Source organism: Ambystoma mexicanum, chromosome 4p (assembly GCF_040938575.1).
Source record: "Ambystoma mexicanum isolate Mex_15411 chromosome 4p, UKY_AmexF1_1, whole genome shotgun sequence".
NCBI lineage: Eukaryota > Metazoa > Chordata > Amphibia > Caudata > Ambystomatidae > Ambystoma > Ambystoma mexicanum.
In genome coordinates this window covers 591,608,237-591,630,571 of record NC_090927.1, presented here as the reverse complement: position 1 = coordinate 591,630,571, position 22,335 = coordinate 591,608,237, and the positions used below count along the sequence as shown (strand labels likewise).

Below are 22,335 nucleotides of genomic sequence, written 5' to 3'. Positions count from 1 at the left end.
GGTAGGAATGCATCTGACAAATGCAAACATGGGTCTTGTGTCAGTGTAATCTGAAGTGGGAAAATGGAATAACAGACTCCCCTCTTTCCCCTCTCGCGCCTGGCCTAAAGGTTCACGGCCCAAGCACCCGCCACGAGAAGAGTTTGCCCATCTACCAGACGACCAGATACCCTGGTACAGGAACATAAGGATGTGTCCATCTGCCTGCCCAGCAGCCCGCCCTGCCCATGCCGATGCCTGCGGCATGGATCAACTGGACTAAAACTATACGTCGTTAGAGATGCCATGACGACCTAGCCAACTGATAGCACACCTGTGCCAACATACACACTGGACACTCCCGCACCAATCTACATGAAGAAAATACTCAGTGCTATGACGTAGGCGACAGACATACTCACGGACGTGCATCTTTATTATTTTCCACATAGGCTTTCAAAATGCAGAAACGCAAGACGCACCATGAACTCATCTAAAGAGCTTGCTTACGCTTCTCCTACACGTAGGTGCCATAAATGAGGATTATAATGAAGACACAATACTGGTCGTAAGACAATACGAGTCTATAACCTAAAGCGCCTGTGCACCAGACGGTTCCACCTATACACTAGGCCTGAGTAGGCCGCAAGCAAGAGCTCCCGTAGACGTTAACAGAACAAGAGTCAGGTTGCTGATCCTGCAGAATGAGCCTGGGGAAAGCAGACAGCCAAGGTCGTAATGTTGCAAACCCACATTCCAAAAGCAGACCATCAAGGGCACGATGTTGCAACCTCGCATGCCGTGCACCAACATCAAAGTTGCACCTGCAATTAAACCAGGCACACAGTGGAAAAACAATATTAATTGTGCAGAATTCTGCCTCAAACACGGTCCCATCCCACGTGACCAAGCCGAACCTGATGAGATGCCAAGCCCAGGAGGAAAGAGGCGTCTGGATCTCTCGTTACAAGACACAGGCAGATACACTTGAAAGGATCAATGGACATCTGCGACAGTGGGAGTAGTCGGCCGTCCAGCTCATGAATAAGTCTTCACATTGTCTGCATGTACCAATAGTGAAACATTGTTGCAAATTGCAGGTACACCGAGAGCTGGGAACAGCAATGGTCCCAGGCTGGGAAGCTCACGGGCACACCAATCAGAACATGGGGCTCTTATCACTGACGACAGTAATATTAACCAATCATTAGGAGTCCTCATGTAACAATTCTCATGTATCTAATTGTAGGGACAACCCAGATATATCACCTGACTAACCCTCGGCCACTCATATTATTCTCTATACGTATGCTATACTAACCCTACCACTCGAGCAACCAATTAAGAGTGGCGATAGGTTTTTGTTAATTTTCTAGAGTGACGCAGGTAGCGCGTCATACTACAGTAAAAAGGGCCTGCGAGCCCCACGATTGTGTGTGTGTCAGGTCAGACGCGTATGATCCTTGACCCATCCCTGCCGTTTGTGTTTAATAAACAGCAGAGTCACATTGCTTCTTGTGTGTGTCTCATACTCTATCTCCTTTGGGATATACGGGAGGAGTTGGGGCCTCCCTGCCCAGAGGTCTGCGGACGGCCCGGCCGACCCTGGCAGAATTTCCCCCGACAAGTTGGAGGCACTGCTGAGATCTGTTTAAGATCGGCATTTTTACTTTTACTTTTTCCAGGCACTCCAGTTGCGAGAAGGCCCGGCGGCGCGCCCCCCTCTGCCGTCGCCCCCTTCTGAGGACTACAGGACCGTCGCGGAACTGCGAGAAGACCGGACAGCGCAATCCGAATATTGGCCCTCGGGAGCCGGTTGAGAAGTATCCCGCCCGCGGTTGGCGAGTGTCCAGACGTGGTCCAGACGAGGGGAGGTGGCGAGCCGCTTGGAGGGGTGCACGCAGTCGAGCGGCCCCGCATCAGGAGAACTTGGTGAGCATGCCACGCACAACAAACAATGTGAAATTGTGAGGGAGGGGGGAGGAATTAAATACGGGAGGCGGGAGGTGTTGCACAGGTGAACGGCGAAGGTTTGATAGTTTAGTGTTAGAAATAGAATGAATGATAGTTGAACAAGCGCAAGAGCAGTTGGCAACGTAACGCGAGAGAAGGGGGCGGAGCGCGAAAACATCACGTGCGGCCGCTCGTAAACATTGATTGGCCTAGGCCGCGACTACGTGTAAGGGTGTGTGTGTGTGTGGTTTCCTACGATTTGGCATTTATTGATCAATGAGTAGATGAGGATCCCTATTGTTCGAGCAAGACACTCGATAGGTAGATGACGTTTCCCTGTAGGCGGTAGCTAGTTAGTTGCCTAAATACGGAAGATAATTGGCTGGTTAAGCCCTCCTGTCGAGGGGCGTATCACACGCGAGGCGACGCAGCGTGCGCAGTCCGATTATATTGTTGATTTGATTACCTTGTTCCAGGAGTGACAGGAAGACAGCTGTGGGGTTAACAGTGGTAGATTGCAGGTGTATTCTGGATTTAAAGAGTATATGAAGAACTTACCAGTAGCTCTACGTGATTGGTGATGTCACCAATAGGGTTTTCATAGGATATCGCAAACACGAGGCATCCTCGTTGTGAGAGTGTTGAGGAAGAGAACGGTGGTAAGGGAGTGGAAACGGAGATAAACGGTGAAACGAGTTGATCGAGAAAAGGCGAAACGGGGAACGTGGCTGCGCACGGAGAACGCCGGCCACGGCAAGTGTAGAAGGGGGAGGAGCACGTGAAAATAGGACGACTGTATAAGAACGTAATAAGGGGTACGCAGCCGCAGGGGGCTGCGTACGCTTCGGCCGCAAGGGGGCCGTAAGGGTGTTGTATAAAGGAAGAAAGGCAGTGGAAAATGTGCAAATGTAACATACTATATTTTTATAATTTTCCTTAAGTGGACTATCGTAAGTCCCCAAACTTACGGGGCCAGGTAACGATATAAGGCTGTATATTGTAAACTACTAGTGGGATAAACTGATACCAGATTAAGGGAGGGTAGCGAGTGGAGCGCTACTATGTCATACGGAACAGGATCGGGAGGGTGGGGGAACACCCTCACCACGCCACTACAATACATATGCACAACATTGCCACCCCATAGGGAGAAACTGATTAAGTATAGCATAGAATGGACCCAGGGGACGGATAACAAAATGCTAACACCGTGGCCGCCTAACTGTAGCTTTGATCCATATGCCCAACATTCACTATTAAATCATCTGCACAATACATATAAAGGGAAGAAGTTGGCAAACCACATGGAGGTGTTTAACTTATGGAGAATGTTCCAGGGGTCCCGACCAGGACCAAATGGAATATTCACTATGGGGGAAATACCAGAAGAAACAGAGATTAAGGTGGAAGGAGAGGATGGGAAACAGGGGTATGAGGACCCAAAGAACACGGGGAACAGAGGTGAGGGAGGAGAAAAGAATAATAAAGCAGATGAAATAAAAAAGGAACCGAGCAATGATATACCCATAGTAGCGGGAGTAAAAACAGAGGGAAGGGGGTTGTACCCTTTAAGAGAATTGGGAGAAATAGAAAGAGGACAGTTAAGGGCGGCTGAGGGATACTCGAACCCGGCATACAGCCCTCCACCATATGTGGCTCATAGGAAAATGGCAGCAGGGGAGGGGAGGACTGGAGAAGACCAGACTGTGGAGATAGGAAATGATGAATGGGTAGCTGCACAGATATTATTAAAATTACGAGGTTCATTAACAGGAGAAGAGAGGGAGGTAGTGAAGAAAACAGACGAGGATAATACCAGGGAGAGTGAATTGAGGGGGGAAGATCTGTTAAGACAAAAGGAAGAGATTTTGGAGGAACGATTAGCAAAACTAAGGGATGAACAGAATGAATTGACCAAGCAGCTTGAGAGGGAAGAGAGAGAGAGAGCGAGGAAAAGGAAAGAAGGTAAGAACGAATTGGAAAAAATAAGGGAACGAAATGAGGAGCAAAGGAGAGAAGCTGACAGGGTAAAAGCAGCAGCAGAAAGGGTATCAAGAGTAGTACTGCGGGAAAAGAAAAGGGAAGAAGAAGAAAGAGAAAAAGAAATGGCAATATGGAGGAGGAGGTTACTATCAGAATCAACTAAGAAATACGAAGAAGAGAGGGTGATGGAGAGTATAGTAGAAAAAGAAAGGGCGAAATGGGAGAGGGAGAAAGAGGATGAGAGAATATTAGAACAGATGAGAAGTGAAGTGATAGAGGAATTGAAAAGGAAGAGGGGGGAAAATAATAAGGAGATGGAGGAAAGGTATGAAGGAGAAAGAGGAGATAGGGGAAGAGAGAGTGGAAGATGGGGGAATATATATGATGACACAGAAGTAGCAACAACATCAGCACAAAGGGGAGCGGTTGACAAAAGAGAAAGAGGAGAACTGGACCTAATAGATTTACAAACAGTAACGATCAAGGGAAAAAAGACCGAGTGGGGGGTGCCGTTTATAAATAGCTTTTGTAGTGAGGAAGAGAGAGTGGAAAGTGAAGGGAGAAACAGTGAAAGGGAAAGCTTAGATAAACTATACATCACCCGGACCAACATGGACTCACCATGGAACAGTAGGAGAAAGGATGAGATGGAGAGAAGTGAGGAGGGAAAGACAGGAGTAGAGGAAAGACGGGCAAATGAGGACGCAACATCCCCATCCCCATCACGCCCTCCCCTATCCCACCCTACATGCTCAACCACCTCACGTTCGTTACGCAAAATAAAACTAGCGCCCTTCACCGACGAACGGACACCCTATACATGGCGGCTTAGAAACCTCACTAGTCGCAGGCAGGTAGGAGGTATACACATGCCCACATTAAATACAGACAAAGATGGAGAAGAAGGAGGTATCAGCAGGGGAAATAAAAACGAAAGTGAAAATGTGGAAGAAAAGGAAGAGGAGGAAGGGTGTGAGGATTCAATAATATGGAATACAAAGGGTGAAACAAGACATAATTTAATGCCACTTTTGGAGAGAGGTGCGGTTAGACCACAGTATGTTCCTTGGAAGCATACCGATAAAGAAAATATAAAATGTAGGCTCCCATCATTAAGTGGAGGTGCGGGTAAATGGATATATGAAATGGAAAAACACACCGCAGGACAGAAGCTAGCAGTTGGAGATGTAAAGGGCCTTTTAATATCAATATTAGGGGATAGAGCGGATGACATATGGAAAAGAGCGGGATTTCATGGGGTAACAATAACAAATACATCGCACGATGGGGCACCGTTCGCAAACTGCAGACATGCACTATGGCAGGCATTGAGGGTACAGTACCCAGACACATCAGATATAGGAGCAATTACATCCCGCAAAATCCATGAGAACGAAGATCCTGTTGATTATATTCAGGAAATCCAAGAGAAGTGGCGCATGGAAACTAGAGAACAATGGGATAAAACACCAGCAATATTTTACCATATACTGGTACAAGGGCTCCCGGAAGGAGTTCAGAAACAACTAAAGAAAGTAGTGGGAATGGAAGCAAAACCATGGCCCGAAATACAACTGACTATAGTGCATCATTGTAGGACATGGCAAGGAAAAATGAAACAAAAGGAAGAGGACAGGAAAACGGAAGAGGCTAAATTAGTACAGAAAAAGCTTACTAAGTACACAATGGAAGGGGCACTAATAACTACACCTACAACAATGACCCAAAGCCCCACACAAGTAGTGGCTGCACAGGACTCCTCACAAATACCACCTTCACAGATTACAACACAACAGGTGCCGCCACTCCAACCATACACGCCCAACATGGGAGGAGGATACCCAATGCAAGGAGCTGGATATTACAATTATAACAGGGGGAGAGGAGGACTTATGAGAGGGAGAGGGTACGGGTATGGTACCCAACCGCAGGTGGGAGGATTTAGAAATTCCTACCCCACAGGGCAACCAGTATACCAGGACAACACAGGGAGCTTTCCATGGCAGAATAGGGAACCACCGGTGTGTTGGAGCTGTGGACTATTGGGGCACATGTCACGCACGTGTAGAGTTAGACCAGGAACACCATCATGGAGTAATCAGGGACAACCACGGCCCGCACAAGTACAGCAAGGCATACCACAACAGCAAATGTTGCCACAAGGAAATGAACAACAACAACAATTAACACAACAACAACAACAGCCCCAAACATTGCCACAACAACAGGTAGCGATCACACAACAACCACAAATACCACAAACGCAACTGGGTAGGGTGACGGTTTTGGGACACAACCCTTATATCGGGAATGGCCAGTCATTGTACCCCCAATAGGACAGCCCACAGACGGCCTTGGTGTGTCCCATCCTGTCAGTAACACCTAATAGTGCGGAGGAACCACGCATAGAGGTAACGATAGGTGACAAAAAATTATCATTCCTTGTTGACACCGGGGCGACCCGGTCTTGCATAAGGGAAGGTAAATTTAAGATGTCAGGTGAGACCATGAACACCCAAGGATTCTCTGGGGCTAGAGGGTTGGTTCCCTTTACTGATAACATTCCCTTATCTATTGGAGATTACGATCTGTCAGTCCCACTTTTATATTATAGTGCTTCACCAGTAAATATACTGGGGAGAGATATAATGAACAGGTTGAATATGACGATCTCCTTCACTGAGGACGGCATAATTTGCTCTACTCCAGGGATTAACATGCTCACAGCACAGCAAATTATGCAGGCATACTGTGGACAGGCAGCGATTAGGGCGGAGCCAGTAGATGGTGAACTCTTCCAGTATGGAACGGACATGGCAATTGCATGGATGCCAGGGATAGAAGGGAAAATATGGAGAAGGCCAGAAGCCTATCTGTTCAGACCAGAAACACCTGTTAATGAACCAGAAGGGAAGGTGGTTTCAATGGATATTGAGAGCATTATTGCAACAGCTGATTATATTGCTGTACATGCCCAAGACAGAGAAGGAAGAGCATGGAGGGCAGTGATAGCATTAGCAGAAGGATGTAGGCTCACCCAGGTGTCAGATGAAGAGCTGTTTTCAGATGAAAAGGAGGAAGGTGAAATGGTGTTTATGATGAGTGTGGAAATATGGCTAAGAGTGGCCTACAAACAAGTAGCACAGAAAATTGCAATGGCACTTGAGGCACCCGCATGCACCCCGGTCCCTTTCTTTAAGGACGACATGTCAAAGGTACCCAAATCATTGTGGACTACTGGCCGCTATGACGTGGGCTGCATAAAAAGTATAGGGGGAGTAAAAATAAAATTGAAAAAAGGTGCAATACTCCCCAGAGTAAAACAGTACCCACTATCAAAAGAGGCAGATGAGGGCATATATGAAACCATTACGGCCCTTATAAATAATGGTATACTGGTCCCCTCAGAATCACCATGTAATACGGCTGTGTACCCAGTGCGCAAGGCTAAAGGGGGGTCTTGGCGCTTTATACAGGATCTCAGGCCCTTGAATAACATAGTAGAAGCGGAATATCCCGTAGCTGCTAACCCGGCCACAATATTGTGTGGCATTCCAGCAGAAGCATCACGATTTACAGTGATCGACCTTAAAAATGCTTTTTTCTCAATACCATTACACCCAGACTCACAAGATCTGACGAGCTTCACTTACAGAAACGCTAAGTGGAAGCACACCAGATTACCACAAGGGTATTGTGAATCACCTTCAATTTTCAACAGAGTGATACAGATGGATTTGGGTAACATTGAAGTGGAAAGCACGGTGTTGCAGTATGTGGATGACATAATAATTTGCAGTAAAAACGAAAAAACATGCAGAGAGGACTCATTAAAGATGTTGACAATATTGGCTGACAAACGTTACAAGGTAGACATGGAAAAGATACAGTACTGTCAGGAACAGGTACTTTACATTGGTCAGCTTATATCCCAACATGGAAGAAAGATCGCACCACAAAGAGCACAAGCTATTTCGGCCACTCCAATGCCACAAACTGTAAGGGAACTGCAGCAGTTCCTGGGGCTCTGCAACTACTGTAGAGCTTGGGTATTTGATTACAGTTCATACATAGGACCCCTGCTTGAGGCGTTACGGGAAGCTAATAAAGGGGAGAACAAACTGGGGTGGACGAGGGAAATGAAAGAAGCTTTTGATGAATTAAAAGATGCGATATCAACTGCTCCGGTGCTGGCATCCCCAGACTATGAGCGGCGATTTTTTATATTTTCACATTGCGACTCAGCAGTAATGAAAGCAGTGTTGGCTCAAAAAACAAGCATGGGCTACAAACCCGTAGCATTTTACAGTGGCCACTTAGATCCTGTAATGTTAGGCCACTTCCCCTGCGAACAAGGTCTCGCCGCAGCCGCTTTTGCGGTGGAGAAAGCATCAACAATAACCATGGGGTGCCCGACTACACTATTTGTGGAACATGCACTTTTTGCAATATTAAATAAACCTAAATCCACCCTAACCACGCAAAGAGCATCAGGTTATGAGATCATTCTATCCAGAGCTGAACTATCAATTGTTAGATGTAGCACGGTCAACCCTGCAAGGTTCCTAGCAGAAGTAATTGAGGAGGGAGACTATGCCCATGACTGTACTGAAACAACTGAAATGTACTCATGTACTAGAAAAGTTGAGGAAAACGCACTAGAGGGGGGTGAGCTGTTATTTATTGATGGGTCATCAACTATCGATCAGGGGGATGGTGTGAGGAGGACTGGGGCAGCAGTGGTGAAAATGATGGAAGTACCGGTTTGTGTGACAGTGAAATGTGTACAATTACCACAGCATTACTCCGCTCAAGCAGCTGAACTGGTCGCACTGATCTTGGCGTTGAAGGAAAGCTTTGACAAACGAGTGACTATATATTCCGACAGCGCATATGTTACATCAACTGTCCACTCAGGGTTGTCGAAATGGAGAAGAAGAGGGTTTAGGAGAGCTGATGGCACCCCAGTGCAACATGCTCTCTTATTGGCTGAACTGATTGAAGTAATAAATGACCCCCAAGAACTAGCTTTAGTAAAATGCACCGCACACACCAATGGTGAAGACCACGTCTCAAAAGGGAATGCAGCAGCAGACGCACATGCGAAGTATGCTGCATACTTTGGTGAGATATGGAACCCCACAGAGTCACAGAGAGGGAGAGGGAGGGGAATAGCAAAAGAGATGTTGTTAAGAGAAGGGTACACCCATCTCCCAGCCACACAGATTATGGAGCTACAAGCGGCTGCACCAATGGCCGAAAAGGAAATATGGGTAAAAGGAGGATGTATAATGTCCCCAACTGACGCACTATGGCGCCAGGGTGGCACTGGAAAGGTTGTAATACCATTGGCACTTTTGAACACTGCCCTGAGCCAACTACATCTTCCAGCCCACACAGGCAAGGAAGTAATTGCAGCACGAATTAGGGAAGACTGGTTCTGCCCCGAGTTAAATTCGCATGTGTCGAATTTTATCAGTAACTGTATCACATGTCAACAGTTTACGGCCGGCCACACTCTAAAAGTGATAAGAGGTACTATACCCCGGCCAGAGGGACCTTTCCGGCATCTCCACATTGACTATGTTGATATGATTAATATATGTCAAGGAAATAGGTATATGATTGTAGTAGTATGCCCATTCTCTAGGTGGATTGAGGCAGGGCCCTGTTCACACCCAGATGCATTTAGAGCAGCCAAGTTCCTAGTGAGGGAGGTCTTCCCCAGGTGGGGAGTGTGCGAGGTGTTAAGGTCAGACAATGGCCCACATTTTGCAAACGAGATGTTCCAGCACATTACATCGCTGCTGAACATTAAACATAAATTTGCATGTGCATACCACCCACAGGCCAACGGTTTATGTGAACGCCTGAATGGCCTATTAAAGGAGGCAATTGCAAAGATACAGCAAACAACAAAGAAGAGTTGGTTATATTGTCTTCCATTAGCATTATTTGAGCTAAGGAATAGGCCAGGGTCCGACCACCACCTCACTCCCCATGAGGTGGTTACCGGACGTCAAATGCGCCTTCACCTAACGCCAACGTCAAGAGCATTTACCGACCACGAAAGCACTGCAAGTGTTCTGGGTGATGAAATGTACCAATATGTGTCTTCTTTGATTACTAGTGTAGTGTTTGTGTCTCAACAGCTCGAGCGCACACGGGGCGGGTCTAATAGAAGCCAACAAGAAGACGCGGGTAAAGAACTGGAAAAGGAAGGACTGTGTAAGGTTGCTAAAGGTGACCACGTACTACTTCGCAACTTCAATAGGAAATGGAATGACCCACACTTTACTGGTCCACATCTGGTAGAGGAGGTATCAACAAGAGCAGTAAAGTTACAGGACAAGCGTGCCTGGAACCACCTACACGACGTAAAGATCTACAGACAACAGACCCGCCCCAGCACCACCGACAGGTCCATTGAGAGAACAGCAACAACATCAACAACAGAAGAAGGAAGTTCTACCACAGCCAGCGGCCCAAGTATTCCCATACCTTGTCACTCCCCAGACTCCCCAGAGACAATAACTGAAGAAGAAAAGGGTGATCCCCATCCAGCCCACCCCGTGATCACACGCTCAAAGAGTAAAAGCAACGCCCACCGGTTGAACCCAAACACCCCCTGCCCACCATCCACTGACCCCTGTACCCATTACAGTAGTAACTGAACTAAAGGACATTGCCTCGCACAAATACACATGTAAACACGTGAATGCTCTTTTCTCTCGCACATGCAGGAACCGCGTATTATTGTATTGCTAAGAAAGTAGATAACTAACAAATTCACTGCCCAGGAGTAGATGGTACCCTCAGACGATAATTACCCAGAAGAATTGTCACACCAATTTGTATATGAAATAAAAAGGCCAACGTACCTGAAAAGGAAAAGGGTACGCATCTACTACACAGCGTTCCTTTTGGCCATAGAATATTCGATGCCCCACCTCCACCCATACTTACCTGCCCTAAGAGATAGATCGCTTAGAGTAGCGTGGGAACAGCTCTTCGCCTGGGCACTGAATGACTATTTGATAGGGAGAGCTTAACAACTAACATTTAATAATCAGCATATTGAGAATTTTCAGGCGGGCAACTCTAACATCGCAAGAATTCGCTGCCGGACTGCAGCAAGGTAAGAGCAAAATGCCGGTGAAATTAGCATATGTAATAAAAGTAATAGGGATTTTGATAATCACCGGGTTCGTAGCTGCCTCTGTATGGCAGTACAGCTATGCTATCAATATTATTGCTGTACCCAAACCTAACACACCCCAATCCCCAGCTGCAACAGGTGTTACGTCAGGTGATATTAGCAAAATTGCGCACAAGCAGAATAGAGTACAACGCAGCACATACTCAGATAATAAAGGTATTGACAATTATATACAAGATTCAGCACACGTCTCAAACAACATATGGTATCAACACATGACCCGCATTGGTAAGCAGACAACAGAAGACAGCTGCTACGTTTGCTCATTAATACCATACGCCATGAGCGCTTCTCGAACATTTGTTGCCACAGAAATAGACGAAAAAACAGCACGGTGCATAATATACTTGGCACTGTTCCAAACGAAAGGAAGATTTCAAGGAACAGTGGTGCATATGACGTGGAAAACACGAGACTCATACCCATACGAAAACAACTTCCTCAAGACTTATTTGAGTTACCACAAGAGCAGTTTACATGCTGAAGCATTTAGATACAAACAAGTGGTCCTGCAAAAGGAGAAACAAAGAAAGTAACACTGCAGTACTTATCATGTGATTGGTACGCCACTGAAGTTCCTGGTAAATTAGGATGCTGGGAGAGGCCACTGGTGACGATAACGGGGAAAGTATACTTGGACAACAAATGGGAGATAGGAGTGGTTGGCAGCAACATGGTAACAAAAGAAACTATTTCAACTATCGATGCGCACAATCACAGATGTTGGACAACTTGGATCAAATACGTGCCTATGCTCACATGGATAGAAACGGATGAAGACCCGATAACAATACTGCCGTTGACTGCGCCTAAAGTATGCTACCAACATAAAGGAGAGGTGGACGTAGGATATAACACCAATTGTGGAAGCGTGATGGAGTTACCTGAGGGGGGAGCAGGAACAGCAGAGATAATGGACCATTACTGGGCCTGTGGAGAAAAGGCATATCACACGCTGCCCCCTCTGTGGAATGGTGTATGCACGATGGTGCACGTCAATGTACCATCGCTAGTGGTACCCCAGAAGCATGTGAATGTGGCAAACTTTCCCAAAATGGATGAAGGGGACAAGAGAAATAAGAGATCTGCACCGCCTCAGGGGGAGCCAGGGAACAGGACCAACGGCAATGATACTGTCCTAAACAGACGGAAAAGACAAGGGGAACCTCTGACAGGAAATTACCTATGGAGAAGGTCGGAAACGGCACTCACTTCGATTCCGCCAGAACACAGACTATTCAGCAGAGCAGCAATGTTCTTCTCCTCAATAATACATCCAGGACTGCAGGCTTACGCAAACGGAAAATGGCTCCAGATAACTAGATGGGAACTCATGATGACCATCAATTCTACAGTAAACGGATTCAACACAATAAAAGAAGAGCTGCGAGCAATAAGGATGGTAGCACTGCAGAACAGATATGTATTGGACCTCCTCACCGCCATGGAAGGAGGAGTTTGCGCAAAGATAGGACAATCATGCTGCACATTCATTCCTGCCAATGATGCTGACAACGGTACATTGACAGAAGCAGTTTCACAACTGGCCCAGTTGCACTCCAAAATGGTGGATGAAAGTAAAGGTGTGAAAAAGGATGAGAGCTGGTTTTCGCTATTATGGTCATGGATGCCATCTTGGCTGTCAGATGGACTGAAAATTATAGTTGGTTGTATTATTTTGGCTGGAGCTACACTGATCATAATAAGATTTTGGAAAGCCCGGAAGGCACGCACCACTGACAAGTTGCTTGAAATGGTCGGTATGCACCCACTGATGCCAGCAGATGACGGCCAACACACAGGCATAATAATACAAGAGAGAGAGAAATTGCGCAACCAGATCATCACCAACCACCTGGACCCACCATCGGTGAAGGTCGAGAACCCAAGAAACCCCAGGAGTTACATAGGGAAATGGGTGTACTGTACTCCTGGAGGAACCTGGGAATATATGTATTGGTCATTTGAAGATCATGTTAACCATTATGGACATTTAGGAGGAATAACTAAAGTGTGGAGAGTAAGAGGAGATAACGAAAAGGATATGTTTGTGGTTGACAAGACTGAAGTGAGAAAATGGAAAAACAGACTCCCCTCTTTCCCCTCTCGCGCCTGGCCTAAAGGTTCACGGCCCAAGCACCCGCCACGAGAAGAGTTTGCCCATCTACCAGACGACCAGATACCCTGGTACAGGAACATAAGGATGTGTCCATCTGCCTGCCCAGCAGCCCGCCCTGCCCATGCCGATGCCTGCGGCATGGATCAACTGGACTAAAACTATACGTCGTTAGAGATGCCATGACGACCTAGCCAACGGATAGCACACCTGTGCCAACATACACACTGGACACTCCAGCACCAATCTACATGAAGAATATACTCAGTGCTATGACGTAGGCGACAGACATACTCACGGACGTGCATCTTTATTATTTTCCACATAGGCTTTCAAAATGCAGAAACGCAAGACGCACCATGAACTCATCTAAAGAGCTTGCTTACGCTTCTCCTACACGTAGGTGCCATAAATGAGGATTATAACGAAGACACAATACTGGTCGTAAGACAATACGAGTCTATAACCTAAAGCGCCTGTGCACCAGACGGTTCCACCTATACACTAGGCCTGAGTAGGCCGCAAGCAAGAGCTCCCGTAGACGTTAACAGAACAAGAGTCAGGTTGCTGATCCTGCAGAATGAGCCTGGGGAAAGCAGACAGCCAAGGTCGTAATGTTGCAAACCCACATTCCAAAAGCAGACCATCAAGGGCACGATGTTGCAACCTCGCACGCCGTGCACCAACATCAAAGTTGCACCTGCAATTAAACCAGGCACACAGTGGAAACACAATATTAATTGTGCAGAATTCTGCCTCAAACACGGTCCCATCCCACGTGACCAAGCCGAACCTGACGAGATGCCAAGCCCAGGAGGAAAGAGGCGTCTGGATCCCTCGTTACAAGACACAGGCAGATACACTTGAAAGGATCAATGGACATCTGCGACAGTGGGAGTAGTCAGCCGTCCAGCTCATGAATAAGTCTTCACATTGTCTGCATGTACCAATAGTGAAACATTGTTGCAAATTGCAGGTACACCGAGAGCTGGGAACAGCGATGGTCCCAGGCTGGGAAGCTCACGGGCACACCAATCAGAACATGGGGCTCTTATCACTGACAACAGTAATATTAACCAATCATTAGGAGTCCTCATGTAACAATTCTCATGTATCTAATTGTAGGGACAACCCAGATATATCACCTGACTAACCCTCGGCCACTCATATTATTCTCTATACGTATGCTATACTAACCCTACCACTCGAGCAACCAATTAAGAGTGGCGATAGGTTTTTGTTAATTTTCTAGAGTGACGCAGGTAGCGCGTCATACTACAGTAAAAAGGGCCTGCGAGCCCCACGATTGTGTGTGTGTCAGGTCAGACGCGTATGATCCTTGACCCATCCCTGCCGTTTGTGTTTAATAAACAGCAGAGTCACATTGCTTCTTGTGTGTGTCTCATACTCTATCTCCTTTGGGATATACGGGAGGAGTTGGGGCCTCCCTGCCCGGAGGTCTGCGGACGGCCCGGCCGACCCCGGCAGAATTTCCCCCGACAAATCTGCTTCAGAAAATTAATCAATGACAATTCCGTTGACTTCCAGCACATGAACTACATAAGACTACAAACATGTCAGTGTTTCCTACCATTCTCGAGCTTTATTGATTTTTTTTTGTTTTATATTGTTGGTTTCTTTCATTGACTATGTCTAGCTTCCTGAACTGTAACCCATTTTCTCTTGATGAAGTTTTAGACGAAACTAAAAGCAGCTAGTTATATATGGAAAACTGTCATTCAAAAAACATGGTGTAATGTGTGCACGTATGCTCGGGGAGAGAACGACATGTTCACAGAGAAGTGACACATTCTGTGACAAATCATTGACAAGTGGATACATATTCTTGTGTGTGTGTGTGTGTGTGTGTGTGTGCGTGCGTGCGTGCATGCGTCCGTGCGTGCGCATGTGTGTGTGTGTGTGTGTGTGTGTGCTGTAGTGTGTTTAGATGCTCCAATCGGCTGTTATTGTGTACGGAAATGCCAAGCCGTTAGCAAGCTCCTCCATTATGAAATGGCCATGAACTGCACGACCATTGTTCCGAAACACAGAATAAATCTAAACATTTAGCATGCACGGTGTAAGTTCTATCTAGGAAGCCCATTTTAAATGCAACTCACTTATTGCACTAAGCAATGTAAATCTTGGCAACAACGTGTGATTATAAGATTTTGATAACCACATATCTTTTTTTTTTAAATTGGGTTATTTTTCAATTATGGTTATGGTTAGCTAAGGAGTATTTTGGGACACTCTTGTGTGTACCATGCTCATTTGTTGCAGTTTAATTACCAGCAGCTGTGTGGCTGGTACTTAAAGAATGTGTTGAGTTATTTTGGATTCTTATATAGCATGTGAATGGTGCATTTTCTCCGATGTCTACACATTGCACGGGCATTGGAACAGATTGGCCTTCACAGTCTGAGTCCATCAGGCTTTTCTGGTACATTGGACTAACCCGACTAATAGGGACGATTTCTTTTGTGTTTTTTATCAGCAGCTGGAGTGTGTTCTCTGACAGTGGCTTACCAGGTTTGTGGTTTCATTGGGCTTAATTACAGGTTTGCCGTTCTGGAAACAACAGTACCGGTAACCTTGCCCGTACCTTTGTTTCCGGACTGGCAAACTACGAGTTCTGCGAGTGGGAGCCTTTGGCGGAACGGAACTCAACGGATGCACCGGCATTATTCATGAATGGTGCCGGTGCATCCGTCCTCCCCATTCCCATTGAGTCCAATGGGACTCAAATGGGAATGCAGAGTAATATTTTCCAGCCCCCTGGGAATGGGCAATTAGGGTTCCGCTAGGGCTGTAATGCCCCGGTAAATTGCACATTCCCGGTGGCAGCTGTGCCAGCATTTACCAGCACAGCTACCACCAGGGTCCTAATGACCCCCATTGGCTTTAAATCACAGCGTTAGTTATGCATGAGGCCGGTTTACTGTACATAGACTGTGGTCGAGGGAAGAGAGGAGGGGTAGTCAGCAAGTTGATGTGCAGAGTTTACAGAGGCCCATATTTTTATAAGGGAGGCTGCATGGTCTTTGGGTACGGTGATGCTCATGCAGTGCTTTGGTGGGGGGGACATTAGTCTTTTAGCTAGAACATGGGTGACTAGCTGGAAAAATACAATCAGTTGCTGGCAAATGGTGTGATAATCCTAGCATTTCATGAATATTCCTTGTAACATGTGTGAGCAGAGGGCATATCACTGCAAAATTGTAGGGGCAATGGAAATGTGTTGCAATTAACTGGCACATGTCATGCTTCAGCAAAACAAAAGAGGTGACGGCTGGAAGCTTTTCAATTAATCTAAACCTCTGGCATTGTTTGGGACACCCTCCAGACCATCATTCTTTAGCCTGCCAAGCCATTACAAAATGGGAAAGACCATATGCAAATCAGGCCTGGTCCCACCCCAAAAGGGGCAGTCCAGCCCAACCCCCTTCTGCAGGGGACTACAAGCATCCCCATGACGTACTTCACCATATGCTGGCAACATACATTGAACAGTGGCAATACCTTGTCATATAATGTCAATATCTGTAGAATGGTGACACATTTTGCATGTGATGGTAGTACCAATCTTTGTGCTAGCATGAGCTGGAAAATCCTGTATGTGTGGATATGATGTAAATATCTGGCATATATTTGTACTCGGACAAATAAGTCATTCGCTGGAATGTGGCAGCAATATGGCTATGTGATATGTAGATGAGGTTATGGCTGACAAATAGTGTATCTGATCATATAATGGTAATGCATGTTTAATAATGTCAATATCTCCCATTTGATATGAGTAGATAAGCATAAAATGTCAAAACATTGACCAACGATTGCAGCGTCTGGGAACGTCTAAACAATAGCTGCCAAACGGTGGAAGTACCTGGGCAACGAACACCAAAGCCTCACAACTGGTTTACGCAGCTGGGGACATGACCAGAATACCTCAGAACAGAGAAAATATTATTACCATAGAACCAAATTCCCTGATTCACTGCCAGTGTTCAAGCGAGGTCATCCTTCCGTCATGGATACTGATTAAATAACCATAAAAAATGGGTAATCATTCCACCAACCTTGTAGTGCCACTGTATATGCAGAACCGCTGGTCGAAACATAGGAAAAGAAGTAATGGAACTATGATCCCTGCTGGGCTGCCCCCACTCTCCACAAACCCAATTGCTGTGCACCTAAACACCCCAAAAACACACACACCTGCTGTTTAAGGCAGCCTTCAGTGCAGTGCAGTGCACTGAAGTGCAAGTTATTCCTCCACTTTTATTTTAAAAGTGGAGTGTGTTCTCATTTTGCTCGATCTCTCTTCTGCCTTTGATACTGTCAACCATGTCATCCTGCTCAACCGTCTCCGTGATAACCTGGGTATCACTGGTCAGGCCCTGGCGTGGCTCTCCGCTTTCCTCTCCAATCGACCCTCCCAGGTCCAACTGGGGTCCTTCCTCTTTGACATCTTTTTCTCTACCTGTGGTGTCCCCCAGGGATCAAACCTCTCTCCCTGGCTGTTCAACCAGTATCTGGCACTCCTTGCCCACCGCATTGCCACTCTCTGTCCCAACTTTCAGTGCTGTGCGGATGATACCCAGCTCATTTTCAGGCTACCCTCAGCCTCCTCCTCTCCTTCCCTCATCTCTGACTGCCTGTCTGCTATGCAGGAGTGGTGTGCCGCCAATGACCTCTGCCTTAATGCCAGTAATACTGAGATTCTACTCATTGGCACACCCACTCCTCCTTCGCTGCAGCTCTCTGGCCGGCCTCTCTTGGCCCTCTTCCTGCTCTTACCTGCAAGGCAAAAAACCTTGGGGTCATCTTCGACTCCACACTCTCCTTCTCTCCTCACATATCTGACGTCTCTAAGAAGTCACACTACCAGCTGCACCTCCTCAGAAGTATTCTTCCTTTCCTCTCCTTCCCCCAGCAGCTCACTGTCTCCAGAGCCCTGGTTCTCTCTAAACTGGACTACTGTAACAACCTCTATCTAAATCTGCCTGCCTCTACTCTCCGCCCTCTGCAACTCATCCAGAAAAGGACTGCAAGACTTGTCCTTGGCCTCAAGCCCAGGGACCGTATCTCTCCAGGACTGAAATCTCTACACTGGCTCCCAGTGGCTGCGAGGATTAAGTTCAAAACCCTCTGCATTGTACACAAGGCCTTCTGGGGCCTGGGGCCAAAATACCTTCAACTCTGTCTTCCTAAATTTCTTCCTTCTCGAGCTCTTCGCTCATCCGCCTCCAACTCCCTCAGGTCAGCCGCTTCTCCAAGCAATGAGTTGGGGGTAGATCTCTCTCCACGGCAGGGGCCTCCCTCGGGAACAGCCTTCCTGCCTCCCTGAAACTTGAGGAGAACCATCTCCGGTTCCGGAAGCACCTCAAAACCTTCCTCTTTGCTTCTGCTTTCTCTCCCCTTCTCCCCTGCAAAATTCCTGACTAAAATTGCACTGAATCTGCAACTGGGCCACTCTCACCGATCGCGGTCCTTGGCCCAGTAACTCTCCCCTTGCACTTCCTTCTGGCAATCCCTGCAATGCGGGACTGTCTCTGTATCCCTACAGCCCCCCTTCCCAGCACTTGTCTGCACTTACCTTGCACTTGCCACCAGCTGGCCCTTATTATTTATCTTGTTATTCTACTACCCCTGTACTTCACTTTCCCCTCTCCCTTTCCCCTTGCACTTTTCCCTTCCCCTCTACCCATGCACTTGCGCGATCTGAATGACACCTGGCCTAGTAGGATCTTTGTCTGTCTTCCCTTTGTGCCCCCTCCCTGCCTCGTCGCGCCTTGAAACACTTGTGTATAGGCGCATTACAAATACCATATCATATCATAAACAATTCCAGAACGATTTCTTTTCAAAATAAATGTTTAAGAACAGTGAAACCTTGTTTAGAAAGTAGAGGAGCACAGCTGCGAACCGCTCCATTCAAAGGCAACTACACGCGTGAGAGCTGTCTTGCTCTCACTGAATTCACAGTCAGCTTTAGAAAATGTCATCCTAGCACTTGATAAAATATGCGGTTCCATGTAATAATGTCGCCACAAAAATCTCGCCATGCAAAATTATCACCGAAAAATGGCCGTTTTTTGTGGCGACATTATTGCATGGAACATGTGGGGGACACCCCAACAACCCACACATTTTTTTTTGTTTTTTTTTGTTTTTTTTTACCCTGTCCCCATATATCTGGTCACCCATGTAATATCTCCACCACCTTTTCCCGGCGATATTATTTACGGCGACCATATATATTGAGATAATATTACCTGATACCAAATATGCGTGTGTAATTAAAAACCACTCTATGTGCCTATATCACAGGTTATATGTATATATCGAAATGTTCCCAAAGCTCACCTGGCAACTCCAGTGGCGTTGTAGAGGCAGTGACTGGCGCAGTCTGAGTGTGAAGCTGCGGGGGTTCCTCGCCCCTGCAGGCAGTCCAGAAGTCGGGGCAGCAGTCCACGTGGCCCACGGGCTCTTTGTCACAGAACAGATCGCAGTAGCATGTTGCATTTTTCTCATAATATGGAAGTCGGCAACTGTCATCCCTCTGCGGACAGCAACCTCGAGTCCAACAGTACAGTCCATCGGACAGTGACCTCTTGACCCTACTGCGCCAAGGATCGTCTTGACCCGCATCCGAATACAAATTCACTGTCAAATCCCTTTCAGAAGCCACAGAGCCATGTGAAATGAGCTGAACTGAGATGCTCCATAATATTACAATCTGGCATTTGTAAGCCATCATTTGCTCGCGCACTGCCTCGATCGTGTTGAGTGGGACTGGGGCGTGTGGTCGGGGGTCTAATGTCCAGTGCGAAACGTGTTCAGGTTGGCTGCTGGCAAAGCTGAAGTGGAGGATGTCACTCAGATGCTGGATCGAACTGCTGAACCCTGGCAGATTAACAATTAACCAAGCAAGGCTGCACGTGTTGGGGAGTCACCTGTTCAAGGAAATCTCTTGTTCTGTTTTGCCAATCGAAAAAACGCAGCCGTTGAAAGGTTGGCTGTTTTTTTTTCTTCTTTCTGGCATGTCCAAAGTTCATATGGTATGCAATGTTATTCGATTTACAATGTTATTTAGAGGTTTTAAAAAATAATGCACTTTTAGATGTATATGATTTCTTAAATAGTCAGTTATAGCAGATTTACAATCAACACGTTTGGAACTTGTAGGGCCCCCGCGTTTTACAATGGAGCAAACCTATTGAAAAACGCGTCTGTAAAGCTTGCCCCCCCCCCTTCCAACAAACACCCTCTAAGAGCAAAGGAATGGAGAGTGGGATGCTTGAAGCCTGGTGCAATTGTTCACATCGCAAACGCTTGCTTTAGTTTTTCTGATCGTTTCCAGTGAGTATTACAATGCAAGGTCATCATCAAGACTTGGGATGCGCTCACAGTGTTTATAGTTTTGATTTTGATTTTCTAGAAGATGCCCTCAAGTAGTGTGGAGATGGCCGATTTTAAATACGTAAAAGAGCCTCTTGAGTCTCCTGGAAAATCTAAATGTGTAATAATAATACACTATGAATGTTCGATCCCTTACAGTATTTATTGGGCATTGTCTGTTTATGCATACTGTGCTGCTATCAAAGGACTGCTCAGGGTAGAGATGGTAGTCGTGCATGCCACCTCACACTTTTAAAATCCACATGCAACATTGAAAAATGACATGGTGTGCTTTTCTTTTTTATATTTTATTGTTTTAAATGTAGTACTCTAAATGTAGTGGGCTTTTCCCACCTGAGATTTCAGAAATACTACAACTAGCAACGTCAACATGATTGAATGGATTGGTGCATTAATGTCATTAAAGGATAGCGTTATTGTTATGCTTAAAGGTATTGTCAAATAGTGAACTACTGTTATGGCCGAAAGTAAGATATTCAACTGGGAATAAAACAACAAGGTTTTCTTAGGCTGGCAAATGTGATTTGTTTTATGTAATCTACGTGTTACTGGGTTTAACATGTTGCAACCACGAACCCAAACACATGTTTCTCATTATTGAAAAGCTCTCTTTAATCCACAATGCGCTTATTTACAGGGCTGAGCCTATATGGTGATTTGCCATCTAATTTCTTATGGCGCAAAGCACACACATAGGCTAAGCCGAGCGCACATTGATTGCATTATTTATGTCTCTGCAGTATTATCTACAAGGCATTGAGCGTCATGAGTGGCTTTGTCTGTACTAACCGGTACGATAGTTCAGTGGGGTTAGTGCTCCCTGCTGTGCTCTGGGTGTGATTTGGAGGTTGAAATCCTGGCAAGGCAAACTCAGCTTTCATCCCTGTAAGGTCGAAAAATGAGTACCAACTTCGGGTGGATGGTAAGGTATGTTAGTATTTACATGTAATGTGCTCTGGTGAAAGCGCTGTATAAATAAAATGTGATCATTACTTTGTTAAACGAAACAGGCCTCATTACGAGTCCGGCGGTAACCGAGGCGGTAAAACCGCCTGGTTACCGCCGGACTCGTATTACCATTCCGTCTCCGTGATTCCCGGAATTACCCCGGGAATCGCGGAGGCGGAATGGTGTTAATCCCCATTCCCATTGAGTCCTGTGGGACTCAATGGGAATGGGGATCATGGAAACACCGGCAGCATCTCATAATGCTGTCGGAGTTTCCTCGTCCGCCTGCAGGTGGGCGGTGTTAAACCCGCCAGGTCAAACCTGGCGGGAACATCACCTCCCGTCTGCAGGAGTCAGGATCAGGTGGTCCGGAAACAACAGTGGCGGCGGGTTTACCGCCACCGTTATTTCCAGGACCGCCTGATTTGTAATGAGGCCCAAATGTGTTCACCGAATGAAACCTAAACTGAAGAAATGTTCAGGGATGTGTTCATATGTCCTGCTTTTCACATACAAGGCATTATATTTGTATTTACTTATATAGTTAATTCATTCAAAAACGTGCCCATTTTAATTGTTAGTTGTCTATCCCCCCACCCACAGTTTACCATATTCACTAAGCAAATCAAATGCATTTCATACAACATAAAGTATTCACAAGTGGGATTAATTTTGTTGCATCTTGATGACCTTCAGTTACAATATATTGTAC

At 46.3% G+C, this 22,335-nt stretch overlaps 1 protein-coding gene across 2 annotated transcripts in view; it reads right to left on the bottom strand.

The window, feature by feature from the left end:
* TINAG (tubulointerstitial nephritis antigen) overlaps positions 1-20,114 on the bottom strand; it is a 1,051,371-nt gene extending 1,031,257 nt beyond the window's left edge. For both annotated transcript variants that reach the window (XM_069606138.1, XM_069606139.1), the window contains exon 1: positions 19,620-20,114. In XM_069606138.1, the coding sequence (XP_069462239.1) occupies positions 19,620-20,013 (394 nt within the window). In that variant the 5' untranslated portion in view covers positions 20,014-20,114. The remainder of the gene's footprint in view (positions 1-19,619) is intronic.
* Between the last annotated feature and the right edge of the window lie 2,221 nt (positions 20,115-22,335).